This window comes from Gadus chalcogrammus, chromosome 19 (genome assembly GCF_026213295.1).
Source record: "Gadus chalcogrammus isolate NIFS_2021 chromosome 19, NIFS_Gcha_1.0, whole genome shotgun sequence".
Classification (NCBI taxonomy): Eukaryota; Metazoa; Chordata; class Actinopteri; order Gadiformes; family Gadidae; genus Gadus; species Gadus chalcogrammus.
The window spans coordinates 10,063,282-10,089,253 of NC_079430.1; the positions used below are offsets into that span (position 1 = coordinate 10,063,282).

The 25,972-nt window shown below is 46.1% G+C and overlaps 1 protein-coding gene across 1 annotated transcript in view; it reads right to left on the reverse strand.

Moving 5' to 3' along the window:
* Positions 1-25,972, reverse strand: part of LOC130372823 (membrane-associated phosphatidylinositol transfer protein 2) — a 39,606-nt gene that overhangs the window by 12,077 nt on the left and 1,557 nt on the right. Inside the window, exons 2-12 of the mRNA XM_056578983.1 lie at positions 19,364-19,547; positions 15,851-16,097; positions 7,095-7,309; positions 6,413-6,534; positions 6,049-6,282; positions 3,713-4,132; positions 2,755-2,853; positions 2,191-2,286; positions 1,718-1,782; positions 1,283-1,373; positions 188-341 (exon numbers count right to left, since the gene is read on the reverse strand). Of these exons, the coding sequence (XP_056434958.1) occupies positions 188-341; positions 1,283-1,373; positions 1,718-1,782; positions 2,191-2,286; positions 2,755-2,853; positions 3,713-4,132; positions 6,049-6,282; positions 6,413-6,534; positions 7,095-7,309; positions 15,851-15,928 (1,574 nt within the window). The 5' untranslated portion in view covers positions 15,929-16,097; positions 19,364-19,547. The remainder of the gene's footprint in view (positions 1-187; positions 342-1,282; positions 1,374-1,717; positions 1,783-2,190; positions 2,287-2,754; positions 2,854-3,712; positions 4,133-6,048; positions 6,283-6,412; positions 6,535-7,094; positions 7,310-15,850; positions 16,098-19,363; positions 19,548-25,972) is intronic.

Below are 25,972 nucleotides of genomic sequence, written 5' to 3' on the forward strand. Positions count from 1 at the left end.
TTGTGCTGTTCAAGCAAGTTTGTGCTTGGATATCCACGTGCATGTTTCTGTGCGTGCATTTGCGTGATGCGTCTTGCATCTTGCAGCAAATCCCCATCAGCCTGTTGCATGCAGCCAGTGTGTGTATGTGTGTGTAGGTGTGTGTGTGTGTGTGTGTGTGTGTGTGTGTGTGTGTGTGGTCACTGACTTGGAGACCAGGGAGAAGGCCTCGGAGCAGACGGCGGGACAGGGGACCACCCGGATGGCGATGTGACCCAGGGCCGAGGGGTAGTGGACCCTCATTACCGTCTCAAAGGCCCCGCCCAGCGTGTTCACGTCCCCCTGCTTGCTGTTCGGATCGCCTGGACGGAGAGCCAACACAGGACCGTCAGGACAGAGTCACCGCTGTTAGTGAGTTAGTCGTTCTATTTGATCGTCTATTTAAGCACAGTAAAAGAGTTCATTACTGAACTCGAATGCTTGAACTATTAATTGAATGCTTGAATTGTTCTCAGCCTCCCTACTTAGTTGCTGTAGATAAAAGCATCTGCTAAGTGACTAAACAAAGATAGTCTTTTGTACTTATTTCACATACACAGCTCCTAAACTTCCTCTGGAACAAGAACAAAGGAAGGAAGGAAGTCCTCTCCAGTCCTTAATGGCAGTCTGGTGGGCTGCTAACTATGTACAGCATGTAGAATATGTCGCGCTAGTAAAGCAGGTTCTCCCAGCGTCACCAAAAGCAGATCATCCTGATCAGATTCTGAATGCAGTATGTTCTGCTTCCAAAGGCCCTGAATGGCTTTGGTCCTCTCTTTAACAACACCGTTTAGTTGAGGTGAGTTCACAGAAACGACACAAGATATGCTTCCCTGTCTTTCTCACTTTCACCTCAGTATCGGTTAGCACTTTAATTAGCACATACTAATTAACAACGTTTTCACTACATGATTACGATTATATCATTATATGAAGTTAGGCTATAGTATACCTATGTGAAATTTCCTAAAAGCTATTAAAGCAAAGCCGTCTTCCATATTGATATCGTGTTTTAGAATAATGTGTGTTGCTGATACAAACCGAATATCCCCTATTGGATGATAAAGTCCCAATCTGATCTGATCTAATCAATAATACATGTTTATAGTATCGCAGTATCTAACAGTATATAGTATACAAAACAAAGTTTTTATTAGCCTAAGATTTTACAGTAGTACAACTCTCTTCAGTCTTCTCAATATGGCAGAGGAACGCCAAACAAACAACCCATGATGCATTTTGATGTACAACCCCAATAGGATACCAGAGCCGGAGTCCAAAATGTTTCCTCCATGCAGAACGAGAATGAGGACATGAGTCTTGGAAGACTGCCGACACTGCTGGGAACATCCATCCTGAGAGAGGGTGCAAGAGAGAGTGCGAGAGAGAGAGAGAGAAAGAGCGAGAGCGAGAGCGAGAGCGAGAGAGAGAGAGAGAGAGAGAGAGAGTGATGGAGAGAGAAGGAAAGAAAAAGCATGATCACGAGAGAAAGAATGAGGAGGGGAGAGAGATCGATGAGGAGAGAAAATTGGGAGGAAGAGAAGGGAACAGGAAAAAAACTTTTCTCATTGCTCATATAAGTACATAGTCGTACTCAAATACAAAGACACATAATATATAGTACATACAATGATAACCCATTGAACACATTTTCAGTATTATTTGAAGGATGCACATTTATAATACTTTCTAGTTGTACCTCCATCTGTGAGTCCTCGTTGCTCATGACTGTGTACTCCCCACCAGATTCCTGATACAAAGTTTCTGTAAAACAGAAAGAGAGTTGTGTTACATACACATATAATTCACCATTAATACTTTAATGGTTGGGTAATGCTTTATTTCAAACTACTCCCATTTTAACAAGACCCAAGGCCAAAGAATGAAGCAAAATTATGAGGCGAGGAAAATGCAAAAGGTAATTAACTTAAGTGAATTGCCTTTTGTCTTTATTATTAGTCAAGTTATTAATAACCACAGGTAATTATAATGCTCCTTGGTGTGTGACGGAACATTGATGGTTTTATGAAGCCATCTATGTGTTATGTGGAAAACCTCCATGGAGCCTTTGCATACCAAACACACATTGAACTACATCACTGTAGTTTGATGTCTTTATGTCTACGTGATGTAGTCATAAGCCTGCGTGTACAGGTCTGTGTGCAGTCCCACCCTGTGCTTCGCTGGCCTCCATCTTGTCCATGAGGTCGTTGGAGTTCCACTTGCTGATCTGCTTGGCAAACATCTCGTCGTTGTCTGAGAAGTCTTCTGTCGAGAACGCAAACGGAGAATCAAACATACTGGAAAACACAACCCATGGACCCTTGAATGAATGGTGCATGTTTTATTTTTATTGAACTTTTAATAAACCAGGTAAATCCCATTGAGATTAAAAATCTATTTTTCAAGGGAGACCTGGCCAAGACAGGCAGCAGCATACATGCTGATAAATACATGTTTTAACCCCCTCAAAGAAATTGTTAAATAAACTCCAGTAGAATATCACAACGCAACAGTTTTAAGAGTGTCTGGATCTGTAATATGCTCATTTTAATACCGCCACCTAAAACTAAGAAAGTCTGCGGTTTAACGCATAGTAGCCAGAGGCTTATCTGATAGCAATTTTTGTCATGGTGGTTGTAGCATGAATAGTACTATGATCAGTTCGACCAGTTGTAGTTATGGCAGCAGTAGTATAGGATAACTATGACCGTTCCGGGGTGTGTGTGTGTTTACCGTGTGCGTCAAAGAACTCGTCCTCGTCCGTGCTGTCGTCAGAGTCCCGGGCGATGCTCTGCATCCGCCACTCAGAGATGCTCTGGTGGGAGGGGCTACCTGTACACACAGCAACGCCATTGGTCAGTTCAACACTCACTCCAGGTGTGAATGCATTTGGACAGCAGATGAAAAAAACGTCTTTGAGACGGTCACTGTGGGTATTAAGGTCAGAAAAGCCAATGTCATATTGTCTTATATGCTTCCATATTGGAGTTTTCTGGATGTTGTGTGCTTATCAATATACATTTTGACCATGTGAATGAGGCTGCAGTTCAGGTTTATAAGTGGCTCCATGGGATAATGCCTTGTACTGGTGATCCTTAGGTTGAGAGTTTAATCCCAATTAGAGCGTTATGAACAAGCTGAACATGACATTCGGCCATTGCCCTGCAGCTCACCTGAAAGCCGAGGCCCAGTATTGCATTAAGTGGAACATCTTTCCTTCATAATTATGTGTCATATTTATATATCTTCCATTAGTGTGTTCTTGACTTTTAATTTTGCTCGGCCCCGTTAATCACCGCTTGCGGTTATATTTCTACTTGTATCTCGTAATAAATTTACTTGACTCCCTTGACTTCGTCCCTACTCTCCAGGTCCAGACAAGGAATTTGGACCGTGAGAGAATAAATAGAGATTAAAATGAAATACAATTATATGTGTATACATATATATAATATATTTTATACATAATTTTTTTTTTTTTTTAATTTAAATAGCAGTTTTGAAGCCCTTTACACAGTGAATGTTTGTGTGGTTGTGTGCGTGTGCGTGTGCATGTGTGTGTGTGTGTGTGTGTGTGTGTGTGTGTGTGTGTGTGTGTGCGCGTGCGTGTGTGTGTGCAAGTGTGTGTGCGTGTGTGTGTGTGTGTGTGTCTGCGTGCGTGCGTGTGTCCGTGCGTGTGTGTGGCCCTCACCTCCTCTCTTGGAGGACCGGTTGGAGGACCGGGACGAGGTGGACCACTGCTTGGTCAGCTCCCCCCTGGCCTCCCCCTCTTCCCCCCCCTGCCCCTCCGCCCCCTCGGCCACCCCCGCCGCCGCCGCCTCCCCGCCCCCCCCCTGCTCCGGGCCCTCCTGGCCCCCCTCCTGGTGGTGGTGGTGGTTGTGGCGGTGGTGGTGCGAGGAGGAGGAGGAGGTGGAGGAGGAGCCGTTGGCCTCGGCCGCGGGCCCCCCGGCCCCCGAGGCCTCCTCCCCCTGGCTGTACTGGGCCATCTTGCGGGCCAGGGCCAGCTGGGTCTCCAGCTCCAGCTGGCGGATGTCCTCGATGGTCAGGCCGTACCACTCATCCTGCCAGCACCAGGCCTGCCGGTGGGCCCGCACCATCACCTTACGCAGCCCTGCAGGGGGTCGGATGGACACACAGCAACACCCTGTTAAAGCTGCACTATGTCACTGTAACACACTGTTAAAGCTGCCCTATGTCACTGTAACACCCTGTTAAAGCTGCCCTATGTCACTCTAACACACTATTAAAGCTGCACTATGTTACTCTAAGACCCTGTTAAAGCTGCACTATGTCACTGTAACACCCTGTTAAAGCTGCACTATGTCACTGTAACACCCTGTTAAAGCTGCACTATGTCACTGTAACACCCTGTTAAAGCTGCACTATGTCACTGTAACACCCTGTTAAAGCTGCACCAGGTCACAAAAATAATATTCTAAAGGTTTGTTTTTACAATCTTATGCTTTATTATAGAGTGAGATAGAGAGGGGGGTATGGGAAACAGAGGGGAGGACATGCAGCAAAGGACCCCGGGCAGGAATCGAACCCGGGTCATTGCGATCAGGACTGAGCCTGTATGGGACGCGTTCTACCCGGTGAGGCACCAGGGCACCCCCCAATATGTCACTTATTATACTGCAGCTATTTACTCTGCATTAAAATATGGAAGCGAGGACGTGGCTCAGGAATAAAACGTGTCCATGCAGGAGCTGGTCCATCCAGGGGATTGTTCTTTATCAATCGTTTTCCTCTGGTACTTTTCTCAGAGGAGGAGATGTTTCTACTTTACTTCCCACTGGATTGTGCGAAGGCCAAGAGAGCAACAGCGTCACTTAGCTATTTAATTGGCTGGAGGTAAGGCCACGCCCATGTTTGGAAATGGAAACCCAGCCACGGCCAGAATGATATTCATTGCGAAATACAAAATTGGATAACTAGACTGTCTCACAATGGTCGTTCGTACCTCCAAACTGAAAATAGTCGGAACCCTCAAAAAAAACAACGAAATGAAACCTGCTAATAACAAGCAGAAAAGCACAAAAACACCTCAAATTAAATCTAAAATAAAACCTAAAATGACCTCAAGCTCCGACAGCTTTAGTAGGTGGAACAATAGGAACAGGGGGGGGGGGGGGGGGGGGGGGGGAAGGTTACATCATGATATTCATCAGGGAAGATGTCTAGCAGGACAGGTGAATATATGAATCGATTGGAAGCCCAACAAACGAGACAAACAACCGGGGAACCAAATGAACACTAACACAGGATATGGAGAAATCTACTATTCATGTTGATACAAATGATACATTCAGAGACGAGACGGAGACGGCGGGAGAGAGGCAGAGCGAGGGAAGGGAGAAGGGCAGAGCCAAAGATATATATAGAGAGAGGCAGACAGGGAGAGGCACGTGACCTAGCAATGTGTACGTTTCCCAAGCCAATAAAGCCTGCTTAATTGCATCGAGAGAGAAGAAGAAGAAGAAGAGAGAGAGCAGCAACAGGGTTTCATGGGAGCGGCTCTATTGATTAGACGGGGAAGTTAGACGGAGGGCCATCTCAGGAGAAGCCGCTGTGGGCTCATTAGGGTGTATGGAGATACGTGCTGGAGCAGAATGGGGTGGGTGCCTCCGACGTTACATAAACAACCTGTAGATCACTGCAATGAATACCAAGCAGCCGCGCACGGCGGGGAATTCATCCTCTCTGGCTCGTCCAAACACCAGCCCCCCCCCCCCCCCTCTCTCTTCTCTCTGCTCCATTCAGCTCTGTTCTCTTGTTCTCCTCCTGTTTTAATTTAAAACCTGCATTGCACATTGTCCTTCGGTGGACACAGACTCTGCAGACTGCTCTAGACGCTGTTCCTTATGTTCTGCTGATGCTAAGTTTATGTGTTGCATAGCAAGTATAGCAAGCCCCTGACCACACACAAGTGCATACATGCACATGCATACACAAACACACACACACACACACACACACACACACACACACACCCCCCAACAGTATATCAAACATTTCTTCACGTACCGACGTCGTGGATGAAGCGCTCTATCTTGGACTGCATGCCCCAGTATCTGAACTCCACCTTGCACAGCTTGTAGGCGCACATGACCGGGTTCTGGCCCGGGTTCTGGTTGATCTCCTCGATCCAGTCGTCGGACAGCGGGCCCCGCCGGGTCTTCACCGACTGGTACAGCTTGGGGTCCTCCTCCACCAGGTACTCGTGTGGGGGGACGTAGTCCTTGACGATGTCTATGGGGTCTGGAGGGGTCACACACGGGTTTAAGCTATGTAGGATAGCAACGCAGGTCGGTGTGTGTGTGCGTGTGCGTGTGTGTGCGTGTGTGTGTGTGCGTGTGCATGCATGTGTGTGTGTGTGTTATCTCCTCACCCACGGTCCTTTGTCTCTTCTCGGCTGAGGACAGGTTGAAGACATCGCCTGTGTTCCCGGTGTCTGGTTTGTAGTGCGTCTCGATGTCGATGGAGAACTTCTCTACGAAGGGACAGGTGTACCTGAGGGCCAGAGCAGGGGGACACCGGTCAGGGGCCTAGCATCATGCTCTATGGTGAGGCCTTCACTGAGTACTAGGAAACCAGACAGCTTCAAATACACTGCAACAACTCTGTGTGTAGGGGCAGCTGTGTGTATGTGTGCATGGGTGTATGTGTGTGTTCTCCTACTCACCATGTGTGTTGGGATAATTGTGTGTGTGTGTGTGTGTGTGTGTGTGTGTGTGTGTGTGTGTGTGTGTGTGTGTGTGTGTGTGTGTGTGTGTGTGTGTGTGTGTGTGTGTGTGTGTGTATGTGTGTGTGTGTGTGTGTGTGTTCAACCCCTCACTTGAGGCGTGTGTATTGGTAGTTTAATGTGTGTGTGGGTGTGTATGTGTCTATGTGTGTCTTTTCAAGTGTATGTGCTCCTTCTCCCCGTGTGTATAGGGGTAGGTGTGTGTGTGTGTGTGTGTGTGTGTGTGTGTGTGTGTGTGTGTGTGTGTGTGTGTGTGTGTGTGTGTGTGTGTGTGTGTGTGTGTGTGTGTGTGTGTGTGTGTGTGTGTGTGTGCATGGCTCCTACTCACCGGGTGCGTGTGTAGGGGTAGGCGTTCCAGGACTCCTCCTCCACGCGCAGGGCGGCCTGGGGCAGGATGGAGCAGAACCAGGAGGGGATGTGCTTGCCGATGTGGTACACCTTGTGGGTGTACTGGCCCGTGCCCCCCGGCCCGTCCTCGTACGGCTTGTTCTCCAGGATCTCCACCCCGCTGCCCTCCCCACAGCTCTCCTCCCGGCTCTTCTTCTGCAGGACGACACAAAGAGAGAGATGGGTTCATGTCATCATCTGTAACCTTTGCCTGATTTCGCCTTCTATGCTGATTCGATGGGTGAATTACGAAAGTGGAAATAGAGAGCGGGGAGAGGGGGAGGGAGAGGGAGAGGGAGAGGGAGAGGGAGAGGGAGAGGGAGAGAGGGAGAGAGAGAGAGAGAGAGAGAGAAGGAGGAGAGACAACTTGTGGAGAGAGATACCGGTAAGTGATTAATCACTCACAGTTTAAAAGAATACCCTGCCTTACAAGTATTGGCAATCGCTGTTGTAACATTTATCTTAATGGGATTAGGAAAACTCTCACTAGAGTTAAAACACAGGTCTAAGGCACAAGACACAGGACTTGCGCATCTTTACAAAAAAGGATTTACACACACACACCCCATCCCGCCTGGCCGACACACGCACGCACACACACACACACCCACGCACACACGCACACACACACAACAGGCGAGGCTAAGAAGAAGAGCAGGAAGCGTGGTTCAAATGCTCTAATGAACCTCCCGTCCTCTTTCAGGTCCTCTTATTTCATCCCCCAACCTCCCCTCCTCCCTCCTCCCTCCTCCCCTCCTCCCCTCCTCCCCCCTCCCCTCCTCCCCTCCTCCCTCCTCCCTCCTCCCCTCCTCCCTCCTCCCCTCCTCCCTCCTCCCTCCTCCCCTCCTCCCTCCTCCCTCCTCCCTCCTCCCTCCTCCCTCCTGTCCACCTCATCATCCATCCTCCTTTTATCCCCTCATCATTGTAACAGGATGCAGTGAATTCACATCAGACTCTGCCTCCGCTGATCAATAGTAGGGGGTATGGATCATAATACAACTCTCAACCCTCTGTGTATGTGTTTGTGAGAGAGAGAGAGAGAGAGAGAGAGAGAGAGAGAGAGAGAGAGAGAGAGAGAGAGAGAGAGAGAGAGAGAGAGAGAGAGAGAGACAATAGAGGGAGAGTCAGACAGAGGGAGAGACAGAGAGAAAGGAAAAGTCTGAGAGAGAGAGAGAGAGAGAGAGAGAGAGAGAGAGAGAGAGAGAGAGAGAGAGAGAGAGACAATAGAGGGAGAGTCAGACAGAGGGAGAGACAGAGAGAAAGGAAAAGTCTGAGAGAGAGAGAGAGAGAGAGAGAGAGAGAGAGAGAGAGAGAGAGAGAGAGAGAGAGAGAGAGAGAGAGAGAGAGAGAGAGAGAGAGAGAGAGAGAGAGAGAGAGAGAGAGAGAGAGAGAGAGAGAGAGAGAGAGAGAGAGACTTTTTTAGGCAGCAGATGGTGGCGCACCACAGATCCTGTAAGTCACTGCTAAGCATTAGCCCGTTGTTGTCTCACGGAGACCCACGGATTAACACACAATACACACGCACACACACATATGCACACACACACGCAAACACACGCACACACACATGCACACACACACAGAGCTCCTGTGTGTGTGTGCAGCAATGAAACAGTATTTTAACAAGCACTGGTTCACCCGCCCGCCCAGTACTCTGGGTGTGGAGACTAGCTCATTGCAGGCAAGATTTACAGACAGGTACCTTTGTTTTCTGTTAGAATGCTCCGTAATGGACGCTGTGATTCATTTATATGACCACTGAACTCCCCCTTAGACTGCAGATGAAATATGTAATCGGATATTGAATATGCTTCGTGATTCAATTGAAATCGAGCTGTGAAAGCAATCCACAGCGCGCAATGTGCATAATGCCGTTTGGTTTTTGTATGTTTTATAAGAACTAGGTTATGAGAAGTAACACGATTTTACTGATAATAATTTAAAATGACAGACATTAAACTTGGCTAACATCTTTGCAAATTAGTTCCATCTTATGTTTTACTACGGACTATTTCAAGAAAAGACAACAATACAAATGAATAAAAGATAAAACGCAATCATTAAAAAAACGACATTATATCCTCGCAGCCAGTGAATCAAAACACGCTTATAAACTACGCATTTATAAACGCACGACTTACAGATACTAAGGAGGAGGCAATCGCACCTTTTGAATGCAAATAAACCACCACCACCTCCACCACCACCACCTCCACCACCACCACCACCATCACCACCTCCTCCTCCTCCTCCACCAACTCCTCCTCCTCCAACACCACCAACACCATCATCATTAATGTCGTTGCCGGTGGGGTCAGGAATAGACATCCAGATTAGATACGGCCGTTCGATATCCGAAGGGCCGCGGGGGAGGCGACGGAGGTGATGAAGGTTGCAGGAGGAAAACAGCTGTAAAATTGGTCTAATCGAGCAGGTAATTTCATTTAGCAGCCGTGCTAAGATCCTCCTCCCTCAACGCTCTGCGGTTGAAGGGGACATAAAACAAGTAAATAAGGAAAGAAGGAAATAAAGACACACGTAATGAGGACGATGTATTTCCAATGTCTCGGGAAATATACCCGGTTCGGAGCTGTAGTGTCATTTCCAAAACGGGGCGTTGGACTACAGCAACACAGAAAGAGAAATTTAGGTCTACCACATTGTGATAGAGAGATAGACAGTGATAGACAGATGGACAGATAGACAGATAGAGATATGGAGACAGAAGGCTTAAGAATAGGGCTCCCAGTGGGTCCCTTTGAAGAATATGGTTAATGAGAAAGCTGTCAAGCCCAGGTATATAATATATGTAAAACAAGAATATAAAAATATTACAAAAATAATCAATCATTTATATGATATTCTCATATTTGATTATAAAGTGCAATGTCTGTTCTTGACCGACATTTTAACTGTTATTAAACTGTTCTGTTAACTTTTATTGAATTGAATTTCTGCAGTGGTTGATTTCTTGTACCGCTGTGTTTTATGTCTCACTGATTCGTCCACCCTTTTTTTATGACGAACGCAAACGGTGACACCTGAGATATTCACGGGTGAGTACATTGATATCCCGGTCTTCTTCGCCTCACTGACGTTCAATTCTCTTACCTCGCACTTTGAATGGTGACTGCTTCGCAAGAGCGCGTTCACAAGCTCGGACATGAAAACAGATTTAAACAAAGCCCGACATAACCTTGCTGAAATGCCTTGGAATGCTACTTTGCCCTGTGACTGGAGGAGAAACCATCAATCATATGACATGGTGTCAAACCAGTAGAAACATAGTGGATTCAAACCACACATTATTTGAAACAAATAACCATAAAAATCTGCCACTGCATCTTGAAAAGGAAATAGAAGAAATTAAGGATGAATATTGAATAATGTAATATTAATTTGAATGTGGTAATATTCATTTGAATATTGTTATATTCAAATGGGACAAACAAACCCAAACAATTAGTTTTGTATCTCTAAACTGCTTGATGGTCTTTTCCAAAAATTTTCCACTGCTGCCATTACATTTGGGAGGCAAATGTCAATAAAATATTATTTTCTGTAATATTATTTCTGTGAAACAGCGTACTTTGTTTGTTTTTGAGGCCTGAGGTCTGTTTAAATTTAATCGATCAAATCTCTCGATTGTTCATCACCTCCTAAGCAATCATGGTACATTTATATAGCATTGTCACTATCAATCCTTTTATTATACGGTTAATGATATTCAATAGCAGTTGTGTTTAAAATACCCAGACCACTAATGAAAAGTGAATCTATATGTAACCTATTTAACCTGCTGTCTCCTTCACAATTACACTGAATTGTTTTGTACAATCAGGCGTTTCTGTGTCTCAGCAGTTCAGGAGACGTGTGAGAGGCCGATTAGTAGTTTTAGTGGAAGAGAAAGGCTGCACTAGCATTTCTTCTTTTAGCACTGTTCATCTACAGGTGTCAGCAATGACACACACACACACACACACACACACACACACACACACACACACACACACACACACACACACACACACACACACACACACACACACACACACACCCACCCACCCAAACGCCCACACACTCACCCTGTACCAGTCATTTGGGCAAAGCCCAAGGGCCCACATGTCAGTAGGGGCCCTCTAGAGTAAATACAGTAAGAACCCTGCGAGTTATGACTCAAAAATCTATTTTCACCACACTCACACACAAACACACACACACACACGCACACGCACACGCTCACCCAGAAAGAAAAAAGATTTGAAAGAAAGTGAGCAAGAGAGAAGGAACAAAAAAAGAAAAAGAACGGATGAGGAGAATAAAGAAGGAGCTGACGGAATAAGGACAGAACAAGAGTGGTACAGGAGGCCGGGAGGCCCGGGGCTCACCGCAGACGTCCGGGCGCGTAGTGCGGACCGGACGCCACCAGGAGAATCCTAATGGTGCCGCCTGGTGGCCCGACACGTTCCTCTGTACAGCGCGAGGCTGAGCCCCGGCCTGAATAATGTATGCGGCTCTGGGAGCAGAAACCATTGGACCAGGGGCCCAGACGACACCCCGTCGGTAGGCCAGGGGCCCTGGTGGAGCAGCGGGGGTCCCACCGCCAACAGAACCTACACCTGGTTCCACCACCTCCGGTGGGCACACACGCGCACGTGCATACACGCATACACACGCACAATCTCAGTGATCAGGGTTTTACCGGTTGGCGTTGAAACACAATCGCTTTTTTGATAGAGAAGGAAGGCTGGATGTTTTTTGCCGTTTACATTCCACTACTCTTATTGTTCGTATCGATGAATCCCTGTAGGTTTTATTCTTGTTTTGTTTTGTTTTGACTTCAGTGATATTGGTAGCTCTGCTGGGGATTGTATGTGGTACGTACAGGTTCATGGACGCCTAACCAACTCATTCGCAGTTCACATTGCAGTATGAACTGACTGTGAAATTGCAGTTCCTCTTGGAGGACAACAAATAACTATCTATCAAGTACTAGCATATAAACAGTATAGTACATCAAATGACGCCCATGGTATCGGATATTGGAAGTTAATTAAATTAACAACAAAATAAGACGGAAATGTTGCAGCTTTCTCTCTCTCTATCTCTCTCTCTCCCTCTCCCACCCTCTCTCTTTCTCTCTAATGATGGCAGCTCCTGCCATGCGGTGGCTGATGTCACCCGTTGCCATGACAGCCAGCACTCAAGTGTGACGCTGAGGAGGAGGGTTCTAGCATTGTGCGTGTGTGTGTGTGTGTGTGTGTGTGTGTGTGTGTGTGTGTGTGTGTGTGTGTGTGTGTGTGTGTGTATGCGTGTGTGTGTTGTCCATTTATTCCCTCCTCTCTCGTGGCTTTGCCCTGAACATGTTTTTTTGTCACTATTTTTCGTCTCATGTGTCTTGAAAAACACACAGACTGAAATGTCAAAATTACCATTAAAAGGCCAAACGTCCAACCCCCAAACTAATCACTGGTCTCTGCTAAAAGGAAATATGTTTTCACATCCATTTCCCTGAACATTTCCTTTTCAGTTTCTCTACATTTGAAACTAACGACAAAAATGACCTGAATCTGTAGTTGGGTGACAGATAGGTCAATCTTCCTAAGGCGTTTGAGAACGATAGAAACTGTGTTCAAGCACTATTTCGGTTGCTATTACTAGTGTTATTGATATTGATATTAAAAGGTGCTGCAAGCGATGTTTGTTCATCAGCCATCACTGATACAGAGTGTTTGTTCAGAGCGTTTGTTCAGTAACATCAGAGTTACTGACCGCTAACATGGGTCTCTGAAAACACGGTTTCTGTTATCTTGTCCCAGGATGTTGTGTGACTCCAGACAGGAGTCATGCAAGACCCGCTGTTATGGTGAAATGCGGGGGGCAGGGGTCACTTAAAAAATGGACAGGAAGATAGCCAAAACAACGACATAAATTACAGCTATTAATATGCTCTTTATTACCCAGAGTGACTAACAATATAGTTTCTGAGGTCTCGGCCATCAGCCAACAGCAACCCTCACCTTCCAGTCAGAGGTTGATGCTGATAAACAGCTCATGTTCCATCGCTGTGAATCAATAAAAACATGGGAGTCATCCCTGAGTAAAATAATGGGCACATAGAGGATGGACCCTCTAAAAAACCTCCTTCAAAGACCCTTATTTCACAACCAAGGGCTGAGGGTCTGTTGTGATCTGTAGCCATTTAAAAGTGTACTCATTTCTAGTGAATGAAACACAACTCATCACTATGATATTACTCTGCCATTGATTCAACCTGTAAGAATCAATGGTACTACTCGCTTAAAAATATATGTGACATTTTCGGACGTAGTAGCATGATACCATATAAATAAACATAGATTATTTTGAGGGAGAATTGCCCTGCATAGAATGACTACATTTTTTTATATACATTTTATTTTGTAGGTGACTGTGGTATAATCGCAATATTACACTAGAAAGGTGAGCTTTACCGTCATCACTGATACGACAGTGATGAGGTCAGGACCGAAACGCTTGCCCCAAGTTCCCCAAGCAAGCGTTGCTGAATTGCTCATGTGATCAGCAGTATCACCCTCTTGAGGGACGATGCTGACATCACTCTCTCACACCTGGAGCTCCAGTCAGGAGCCCTTTATTGATCTGCTGCATCTCATTAACCACTGTTAACCACTGCTTATGCAACCATTGATGAATTAATAAATGCACCAAAGAACGAATCATGGAATGAGTCAACCAATCCGTAGAACTCGGGCTTCTTTCTCTGGCGTCTCAGTGGCGGCTGCATGTGAGGTGTTATGTTGCAGCACAGCGTGCAGTGCTGATACAGTGAACTCACATCAGCAAAGAGCAGGCCTAACATAAAGGGCCCGTTTCTAAGCTAGCCATAGGCTCGCCCAACATTGGACAGCACACGCTGAATAAAATAACAAATATAATCAATCAATGAGTGATCTATGTCAAGTAACAAGGCCAGTTTAGAGAGCGGTACTTAATTAATATATATTTTAAGAGGAAGACAGCTTCTTCATTCTTCATAAGAAACCGTATAAATTACCATAACATATGGTATTACCTATTCATTAATATATGATCGTATACATTCCTTCCAGAATCTTTAATTTCACATTAGATATGAAAACCATTATTTCAGTTACTGTGAATATTCTGGTCTACCTCGGTCATATCATGCTACTGTGCCAAAATATCTCTCTCTCTCTCCCCCCCTCTCCCTCCCCCCTCTCTCTCCCCCCTCTCTCTCTCTCTCTCTCTCTCTCTCTCTCTCTCTCTCTCTCTCTCTCTCTCTCTCTCTCTCTCTCTCTCTCTCTCTCTCTCTCTCTCTCTCTCTCTCTCTCTCTCTCTCTCTCTCTCTCTCTCTCTCGATGTCACAAACGGACACTTTTTAAAAGGGATTTAAATGGCTCAGGTGCAGGAGCTCTAGAGAGCAATGGGGGGTTGACGGTTCAATCTCTATCCTCATCCTGGTACTGGGGAGTCCTTGGGTAATAATAACCTCTAGTCTGTGCTCCTCTGCTGGAAGCCTGAGGTCGGAGAGGGGGCGCGAGGGGACATGTGTTGGAGGTACAGCAGGTGCCTTTACTGTGAAGTGCTTTGAGCAGCCGCCGCAGTGGTTATGAAACAAAGTAGTGTGGTCAATCTCTTCAAACTTAAAGTTCTCCTGCTCTGGTCCGAAAAAGTTAAGCATTTTATCGAATGTTGAATAGAGTTTGACAACTTTTGGGTGAATCCTTAACTTCAATTGTAAACATATCAAAATCATATTCATAATTAATAACAATTCTCTTAATAATTACATCATATATTACAAGGGTATTATACATCATATATTAAGGACATTCCTTTTGTGCCGGCTGTGTTCTGCTAGAGGCCACTCAATTCCAACCACTGCACCTTTAAATATTTAATCCTCAAGAGCGATTCAACTGAATGCGTATGCAAATGTCCATGCGCAAGACTGGCTGTTTATGCGTGACCTTATGTAACACGACGACTACCCACAGGCTGACATGTGCAACCTGCGGCCCGTGTGGTGAACTCTACATCGCCGTGACGACCCTGACCGCCCCTTCCCCTTTGCACTACACAGACGCACGCACAAACACACACACATGCACGACGCACGCACAAAGCCACAAACACACACACACACACACACACACACACACACACACACCGGATACGGGTCATTAGCCCATAAGGATCGATTCCCTACTCAGGGATTCAACGGGTCTGTCCACCTGACCCAATACTCCTGCAACGTCTACTTCCAATTCCCGACAAAAGGAAATAAAAACGTACTCGTTCACAATACTATATTACTATATGAGACAAAGTACTAAACTATAATAATAAAAGTGAAAGTACATTTAGGACTCAAAGACCGAGACCAACATAACAACCTTTCCCCTGGAGCACCCTCACTGCTCACTAGTATTTTGTCATTTACCACACATTTTTTATCCGTTCATCATTATCTACTTAACAGAATGTCAGTGGGATGGTAGGGGTAAGGGGCATTGTGTTCAATAATACCTCCAGGTAAACCCTGGACCTGGAGAGGTTGGAACACAGGACCTTTACTTTGGTCGCGTCCCACGTGACACCCTGATGTCGAGCTAGAGGTGCAGGGCGGGGGGGGTGGGGTGGGGTGGCGGGGGGGGGGGTGGGGTGTCTCACCTGGATCATGTACAGCTGGGCGATGCGATACTCGTCCACGCTCATGGGCATGGGGATGCGGTACTCCTTCACCAGCATGGCTGCGCTTGCGTGTGTGTGTGTGTGTGCGCACGCACGTGTGTGTGTGTGTGTGTTTGTGTGTGTGTTTGCGTTAGGTAGAAGGCTCCAGTGGCAGGGCTGTGTGCTAGCCTAGCAGCGTGTTCAGACGCTTAGCCGCTAGCATGCTAGACGCCGTCGCCATTCACACCTGTTCAGGAGACACAGAAGAGAGAGGGGAAAACACAGGGGATTAGATTAGTCCTGAGGAGTATATCGGGTGATTTGTAGATCTGTAATTAACAACACACCTGTACGACAACAACAACAGCGTCAGCAGCAACAGCTAGGGCGTTTTCGACAGTGATAGCTGTTAGCCCGAAAGTCGCTGAAGAGCTACGAGAGTAGAATTAAGCCTGTTTCTCTTATGGATTAAACCCACCATGTGTATGTGTTTGTGATTGTGTGTGTGTGTGTGTGTGTGTGTGTGTGTGTGTGTGTGTGTGTGTGTGTGCGTCTGTGCGCTGCATGGCCCCAGTCTTCCTCCAGATCAATTACAAGGTAATCCCATGACCCAGCAACCTCCCCCACCCCACCCTCGCTCCTCTTTCCTAATGCCTAGGCAACCCAGATCTCTCTCTCTCTCTCTCTCTCTCTCTCTCTCTCTCTCTCTCTCTCTCTCTCTCTCTCTCGTCTCTCTCTCTCTCCTCTCTCTCTCTCTCTCTCTCTCTCTCTCGGCTCTCTCTCTCTCTTCTCTCTCTCTCTTCCTCTCCTCTCTCGTCCTCTCTCTCTCTCCTCTCTCCTCTATCCTCTCTCTCTCTCTCGTCTCTCTGCAGAGAATTGTCCAGTTTGGTGCTAATATGTGTGTGTGTGCAGTGCATCCTTGTTGTTCTATGCTTGTGGGGACAGAGTACTCCGCTTGCACACACCCCATGTGGGCCAAGCCGCAGACAGGAACTGACTACTTGGGCAGACCACGTCCTGCGTAGTTGCGGCCCCTCATTAAACCTTGTTGGGGGGCATGCATCCTCCTGTAAGAGGGTATTTTGTACAGTCCTTCCTTATTATCACCAACCACCTGGTGGTTGTACCTCCAGTATTTTGTGTATACACTCAGTGAGTAGTAATAATCCCCAGCTAGTGCTGGGTAATCCTGGTTTCTGTCTGTTTTCGAGAGTCTACTAAAGGGAAAGACTTGGAAAAAAGCTCTCTGCACGACACGGTATAAAAGAAGGAACTGCTATACAATCTCTCAAATAAAATGAAACACAATCCTTGTCCTCATCCATCTTTAGACTTGCCTCCTCGACACCACCTTCACCGACAGGCTAAAGGCGGTCAATTCCTTGGATAAGGGTACCTTCATCGTCCCATGATTAAAATGAGACATTTTAGACAGGCTGCAAATAATGGTAATGAAGGGTCATTGCACTATATTACAATTTCCACCGTACATAACAAGTGGCGATTGCAACATTAAGCGACAAACTGTTGCTGTAGATCTAGCAATCCATCCATCCACGCCCCACTAATGCGTGCTCCTCACCTCGTCCTGAATCCTCCCTCACCACCCAAACCACATCCTCCCCACTCCACCACAAGGAGGAGATAGTGCAAAGTGTTTGAGGGAAATGCAACAAATGGATGCACCTTATTTTGAGTCATCTTTTCGCTTTTGTTTTACTTTTGTATTTTTTTATGTAAAGCGTCTTTGGGTACTAAGAAAAACGCCATATGATTGCAATGCATTATTATAATGACCTTATTCAGCTTCATGGCTGGAGAATGAAATTGGACACTCTCTGTCAAGAGACTCAGTATGCCATGAGAAAAGGGACCAGGGATAACAGCATTATATGAGAGCAAATTGTAGCCATCTAAGTATCCTAGATCGTACACTGTGGACCCTGAATCTATCGTCTGGGATCAATACAGTATTGTCCTATCTTATCTTACTCAGATGAACTGGTGCTTTTTTTCACCAAGGCCCTCCTATTAGGCTATGACGCCCTGGCTTATCAGTATCAACTTCTAGGTTACATATTTGCATGGTTCCTCTTTGATCCCTCATAATATTTTTATTACGGATGATTTCGCTCTTTTCAATTTGTTTGTTCACCTGGCGGCCATCTTGGGTCTAAAAAGCTAGTGGGGTGATGGAACTGACTGTGGCATTCACTTCCCCTTCCCGGCAGGTACCCAATAAAAGTAACAGCACAACAGTGTGATAGCGGATAACTGTTTAATTACATTGCTGACTTCCCATTAATGACAAAATAGTATTTTTTTGTTTTCTTTGCATACAGAGTACAAAGTGATGCTCTGCAATCTGTGCATGCTTTTTTTACTTGTTTCCTGCTATGATGTCAGAAAATCAATATCGCTAAATCAATATATAGATCTCTCGAGAACACAACTAATTTCCCAACCGTTATGCTAAAAGCCCAACGAGTGCCAAATTATATCACAACCCAAGTACCCCTAAGGCATCGGATAAACCTCTTGTGACGCCAAAACGTCTTAATTCGTGTACATGCTAAATAAATCAGTCATCACAACCCAAGATTCATTCTTCATCTGCATTTCAGCACATTTGTCGGAAATGCCCGGGGCGGAATCAATGTATGATCATTAGTACAAACATGTTGTCTGATGAAATTTAGACCAAGAAATGTGGCCGTACGTACCCAAACGCAGCCCACCCCAGAGGCTCCCTAGTTTCCACCGCCCCGCTGACCAGAGCCACATACCCCACTGTGCCACCTCATTACTCATCAATTCTAATGCACCCACGACGTCTGAAAGGCTCTGTCTGATTGGGTCTGATTGGATCGTGAGGCCGGTCCCTGCCAACGTGGCTTCATCAATGTGTTGCACAGCAAAAATATCAAAACAAACGCTGCGATTTACATAACAAACGTGGCGTGCATGTTTAGTTCCGAGTCGTGATTGCTAGATTGGAAATGATCTTCGAGATGCATAGGCTTAAGTGTGACGGATTGTTGATTCATTTATTTATTTATCTTTACAGATCAACCCTCCTCATGACAGTAGACCGAGTTCAACCTAAATATCTCCACACATTGCACAGCCTAACGCACCACATCTCCTATTGAACAACACCATCTAATACACGAGACTGACAGCGACTAACCTCCCCGTGAAGCCCTGTGTATAGGCTACCAAACATTACATTACAATTACATCACCATCGCCCTCGCCACCGGCCCCACCACACCAATTCATCCACCAGCACCACCCGGTTGCCCCGGCTGGAGTAAGATGCACCTTAAAGTCCACATCCATCCCCACTGACACTCTCTAACTATAGGCTTGCCATCCTTCACTAGATGATTGAGAGACCTGTCTGGCAAAGCGAGGCAGAGTACAAAACAACCCTCCACTGTGGGCATGTCCACACTCAGCAACCTAACAGTCGACACGGTGTACAGCAAACACATGCACAAAGATCTTTACCTTGCTGATGGAACAATCGCGGCTAGCACATCGCTATGATTCCCATCCGTTGGGGAGAATTCCGGTTCCGCGTTCCATGTGCATGTGGGCTAGCAGTCGCGACATTCTAGAAGCCCCATCCCGGCGAGATGGTCCTGTGATGTCCTTTCTCCAGCACCAATTGGCTAACGGAACTGCAGCTACACTGTTAAGACACACATACACAGAGGTTGGCAGGTTTTTTAAATCCTTACTGTGAAACCAGAGCAGGTATCGACTGTCTCTCTCTCTGCTTCTCCCTTCCTTCCTCTCTTCTCCACCCACCTCTTCTCTTTTTTTGGTCCGGTCCCCCCCCCCCCCCCCCATCATCATCATCTCCCTGCGTCTCCACCTCCCGACCGGCCGAGGAGGCTCTGTTACCATGGCGATGCATGAGGCTGTGCCCCGATTGGTGGAGCCCGCTGTGATGCAACGGTTAATGGTACAGCCCCGCTCATACATGGATGTTACCGCGGTCTGACCCCACCCCTTCCTTCTCTCCCCACCACCCTTTTCTCTGTCTTTCTTTTTGCCGTTTCCCATTCCCCTGCCACTTTTGTTTTATTTCAGTAGTCTGTTATTCTGAGCATCGCAGGTATTACAGCACCATACCGAAATCCATACAAAACAAACAAATAAACCAGGAAGCTAAATCAGAATGATATAATCCACTGTCAGGAACTCGACACAATACAAGTACAAACACAATTTGATGTCTTCCAAAATAGGATCGTATTCTATTTTTAAAGGCTTGTAGGAGGACAGTTCGGTAGCTATAACCTGTATTATTACCTCAAGGAGAGATGAGTCGGCCCTCTGGATAACAGGCTATAAACACATCCACCTGAAAGACCGCGATTGGATGCCGCTCACCTGCATCGTCCGCCCATTTGACTGAGCGAGCAGCTGGTCCACGGCACCGGGGACTTTTCATTTGACTACCAAATGACGGATGAACGAGCTAGGTGTTCTGACGCCAAAATAAAAGCACCTCGCAAATGAGTTCGTTTAACATTCCGAAGTAGCAACTAACTGCTGTATTTCCTTGAATGCGGAACCTAGTGATCTATTGATGGGGCAAGTGAAGTAACTGATAACATTCATCTAAAAACAACCCAAAAATGCACACGGAAACACGTATCAATAGCACCTTTATTTAATCGTATGCTCTATTAGACACCCGTTCTGTAAAAACACTTGGGTGGTGTGTTGTATGACCCGGCGTGGCCCGTGTGTGATGGCAGATGGAGGAAGCAGAAGAGGGCCCTTATTTTGTGACTCACACACACCCGTGCTCAGGATAACGGCGGTTTAATTACATTCATCCCGGCTCGTCTCGTGGGCTCCACGTTAAAAATACCCCGTTACCACCGACGGCGAGGCTCCGTCTGCCGAAGGTACCGTGAACGCAGGGCTAGCTTTTAATTACATCACAGCTGATGAAAAAAAAACGAGAAAATCAAAAAGATTAATATTTGTGTAATTATTTCGGCTTTATTGATTTACCGATTTTCCATTTTATTCATTGCCGGACGTTTAGAGTTTAAATGGCTTCCATGTTTCTTTTTTCACTGGCCATTTGCTCCCTATTTTTGATGAACCATAAACCACAGGGAAGCACGACAGAATTGTCTTAAAAATATATAAAAATTCTCTGATTGATTCTCCTCCCCCAAATCCGTGAATGAGTCTGTCATCCATCCCACTCTCTCTCTCTAGCACACACACACACACACACACACACACACACACACACACACACACACACACACACACACACACACACACACACACACACACACACACACACACACACACACACACACACACACACACACACGCGCAGACTAATTTATCTGAGAATCAGCAGAACAGGCCTAACTGAATAAGCCTCATGCTCTTCCACATTATACACAGCAGGGGCAAACGGGAGGGACTCTGCCGCTGGTCCGGCCCTTAATGCGTCTGCTAATTTATGAGCCTGTCATCGGTAGGCAGTCCAGACGACCGGGAGTGGTTACACAAGCAGCGTCCGTGGGCTACGACTGAAGGCAGAATTCCGCAGTCAGCTCCCCCACCCTACGCACCGAGATGGCCGCTAGGGGAAGAAGGGCTGTAGGTTCTCAGGCTCTCGAGATTGGTTTGGTGGTTTGGTAGGTTCCGTAGGGAATGTCAGGTGAAAACCCTTTTCGATGGCTCACAGACAGCAGGTACACAAACACAGCACACACACACACTCATTCAAACACTAACCTACGAAGTTGAAGATTTAGATATTTACTAATCAAGAGATGCCTTTGTAGCAAATAACAGGACATTTGAGAGGCATGCAATTAAGGGGCATTTAGGAGTTTGGGCATCATTCAGCCACTACCACGCAATCCTGTCCCTTGGGTTTTCTGTTAAAGTAGCCCTAAAAGTTTAGCCACTTACCACCGTATTAAGGACCACAGTCCTTACTTTACCTCCTTCGGATGAGGAATACAATATATGGAAAGACTACTCGATATCGGGTTGTGTATTGTAGCATACACAAAACATTACGGCAAACCGCTAGATTAAAATGTATCCAAATTCTATTCTGTCCTTGATAGCAAATAGTGTTCACATGTTCAGTTCATGAATTTAATCATTCTTCAATTTTGTCTTAATTTGATGTTCGTGTTATTGTACATGTAAAAAATCTTTTTGAAGAACATTACTGAGTTATTTACAGACTCAAATAGAATAGAATAATTTAAAAACGGCAGTGTGGCCATAGAAAGGGAGTGAATGGTTTGTGATCTATCATAAATTGGACATAACATTCTCTGCCACTCTGAGGGGAGATTACAGCGATGCATAAGGTCCAGTAGAAGGAACAGAACAGGCTATATTTAATCTCTTTCAGGACAAAAAAAAGCACTACTGAGGTTCATAAAATGATTGGCATTTCTTTCTTTTTCAATATCGGAACTAAAATATTAACTTTCTCTGAGGCAAATGTAGTATCTCACTACAGTATTCTGACTTAGGGCGGCAGGAAGACTACCATCCTACTCCTGATCATCTTTCATTGATTCAACATACAGATTCTTCGCTTATATTTCTGAAACTAGAAGGACGTAACAAAAGAGTACATTTATCCACAAGTTCCATTCAAATAGCATTTGGAAACAACAAATACAAAGTGCTTTACCTAGCCATACTACACCTTCACAAATTACTTTATCTCTTTACTTTACTCATCTCCAGGAAAACACGGTTAACTTATTTGCGGAATGGCGGTCAATGTGTTTCTCTGAACGGTTAGTGTTTTGTTTCCTGGGGTGGTCCAGAGAGAGAGAGAGAGAGGTAGAAAGATAGAGAGAGAAGGAGAGAGAGATACCTGTAGACCGGCAGGGTTTAACACAACACCCACTGACACACACACACACACACACACACACACACACACACACACACACACACACACACACACACACACACACACACACACACACACACACACACACACACACACACACACACACACAAACGCATACACACACACAATGTAGAATCATATTTTGAATAAAAATAAAACAGTCACGCATGATTTACTGCCTTAAACAATGAGCTGCCAGTGTGCAGCATGGAATAAATAAAAATCATGATTTATATAAATCGAACACACCCAAGGGACCAAAGAAAAAAAACACTTTGCAATGGAACAATTCCTCACTAAAAATACCCAGAAACATTTATTATTAAAGTTGCTGTTTTGTTTTCCGATTCATAGCCTTACACAACTCAGTCACACTTCCTTCCTCTTTTCATCTCCCCCTGCCCTAGCTTCAGACATTAACACGTTTTCTAAGGACACACACACACACACACACACACACACACACACACACACACACACACACACACACACACACACACACACACACACACACACACACACACACACACACACACACACACACACAAACACACTAATGGACAAATTACAGGCCAAACCACACTAAAAAGTCAGGCGGTAAAAAGTGAACTGAGGGGAAAGTACTGCCATCAGTCAAGCAATATATCACAAGTTCCTCCGAAAAATAAATAAAAGCCTGGGTGCTCCATTCTGGGGGCCAATTCTCAGGGGCCCAATACCATTAGTGCCTGGCCCTGCTCCACACACCTCGCGCTGGGGTGATGTAGCGCTGGACGGGGCCCAGCCAGGCTGTTTGTCACCAACACCTCCAGGACTCCCATGGCCTGCAGTGCCCCCCCTATCCTCCCGCTGGCCCCCCCAGCAGCTTACGTCCATTAACTTCCCCATGACTCATACTAGAGACAACAAATCGTTTCATCATGAACACAACAGAGCCCCCCTCCCCCCTCCCCCTCCCCCCCTCCCCCCTCCATCTTCTGCTTGGTCACATTCAGAACGGGCCCGCTACGGGACAGCCGTGGACAGCGGTCGGAGTGACAGAGGCGGAGTCCTTTTGCAGATCATGCGCAACATTAATACGATGATGTCACCTCTGATAACAGAGCCCGCTGCAACCTTTATGAGGTGTGTAAACATCAGACAGGACGGCTGCAAACCAGTGGCAATCAATTATGTCAGAAATTGCAGAAACTGAAACGAGGCTTTGTACATATTGATTAGATGAGCTGATTTGGAGATTTAGATTCAACAGGGAGACGGATGAAGTGGGACAAACCTAAACTGACTAGGGATGGGTCTCTGGAGTTACTCTCAGTCATAGCGCACAATGTCCTCCGTGTATGTGTGTGTGTGTGTGTGTGTGTGTGTGTGTGTGTGTGTGTGTGTGTGTGTGTGTGTGTGTGTGTGTGTGTGTGTGTGTGTGTATGTGTGTGTGTGTGTGTGTGTGCGTGCAAGCAAGTGGGTATGCGTTGCACGTGCACGTGCACATTTGTGTGCGTGTGCACTTTTGTGCACGTCCTATTCGCGCATCCTTTTGTTAATATTTGATGGGGAAGTTATACATGACTGGGTCTGAACAAAGCTCAGGGATTGTTAATTAGAGTAAGTGGTGGGAACTGGGCGAAACGGAGCGACGAATGGTACAGCCTCACATCATCATCCACAGTGACCTTGAATCCTTCCAGGAATGAATCCACAAGCACATGGGGACACGCTGGGACTGAATGGGAACACTGGAACCACAGATCTATAGCCTGGTTAAAGTCACTCTGAGTGACGGTTGAGGGGGGCGTGAATGGACATGAGACGACGTCTACTCAATAGAGGAGTGTCATCTTTTCAGGTGAATGTAAACCAGAGCTCAAAGTCTAATCCTACGTTTGCATGCTTTGTCTGACAAGTATCGCTAAGTCAATCTAAGTGTTTATTTTGTTATGATGTGGAACAAAGAAAACCTAGCAAATATTAGAATTTCTGACAATATAACCTATTATTTATTTTTTTACTGGATAAATAGAACAAAAATAATAATTCTCTTGACAGATCTGTTCGATTCTATCAATTTAGCCATCATGTACCTCCTCTTCAATATACAATATTTGGAATGATCATGCATAGGAAGCTAGCATTGTCCTAAACAACAGTTTTTTTTACAAGTGATGACATCGCATCTTCTAAAACAGAGTACGTGTTCTGTGATCAACTCTAACAGATCACTCAATCACCTATCCCCACTGTGGGCCAAATATGGGCACGTTTCCTTTTCTCGCCATCAATTCCATTCCAAAATGGCGCCCGCCCATAGCTTAAATTCAACCTACAGAATCAAACAGCCGTGGAGAAAAAATTCAATAAATAACCTATGGCTGACGTCAGAGCCCGGGCGCTACAGCCTGTATACAATCTGAGCTTCCACCCAGCGTCTCCAGCCAACCGCAACACGCGGCCTGCTGTGAAGTCACGACGGCAGGGCTGGAATCCCTCTGTTTATCCGGCTATAAATAGACTACACACCGCCGTGACGCGACATCTTGTGACGCTCCCCCCCACCCCGCATCCTCCAACCTCACATCCTCCCATCCCCGTATCTCCCTCACACACACACACATACACACATACACACACAGACACACACACACAGACACACAGACACACAGACACACACACACCAGACTGTACCACAGCTGTCATGTTGCTATTGGTATGCAGGAGTTGGCCTGGCATACGTGTTATCTCTCTCTCTTCCTCTCTCTACCACTCTCTCCCCCTCTCTCTCTCTCTCTCCCCCCCTCTCTATCCCTTCTCTCTTTCTTTCTCCCCCTCCCTCCCTCCCTCCTTTCCTTTCTCCTCCACTCCTCTCTCCCCTCCCTCTCTCCACATCCCCTCTACGCCCATCTCTCTCGACCTATCTCTCTCTCTTTCTTTTCCTCTCTGTCCCTCCCTCCCCCCCATCTTCTCCACTCCTCGCTCTCTCTCTCCCTTATCAGCAGAGAAAGTGTGAGAGAGCCAGAGAGAGAACGCCGAGAGAGCGAGAGACGTGTGGTGTGAATGAGGCATAAGACACGGACAGATTGACCAGAGCATAAAGATGTGGCTGAATGGAGTATCAGATCGTCTGGATGGGCCAGATACTAGGAAATGAGAGCAGGAGGGAGGGAGGATGGATCGGGCATATGGACACGCAG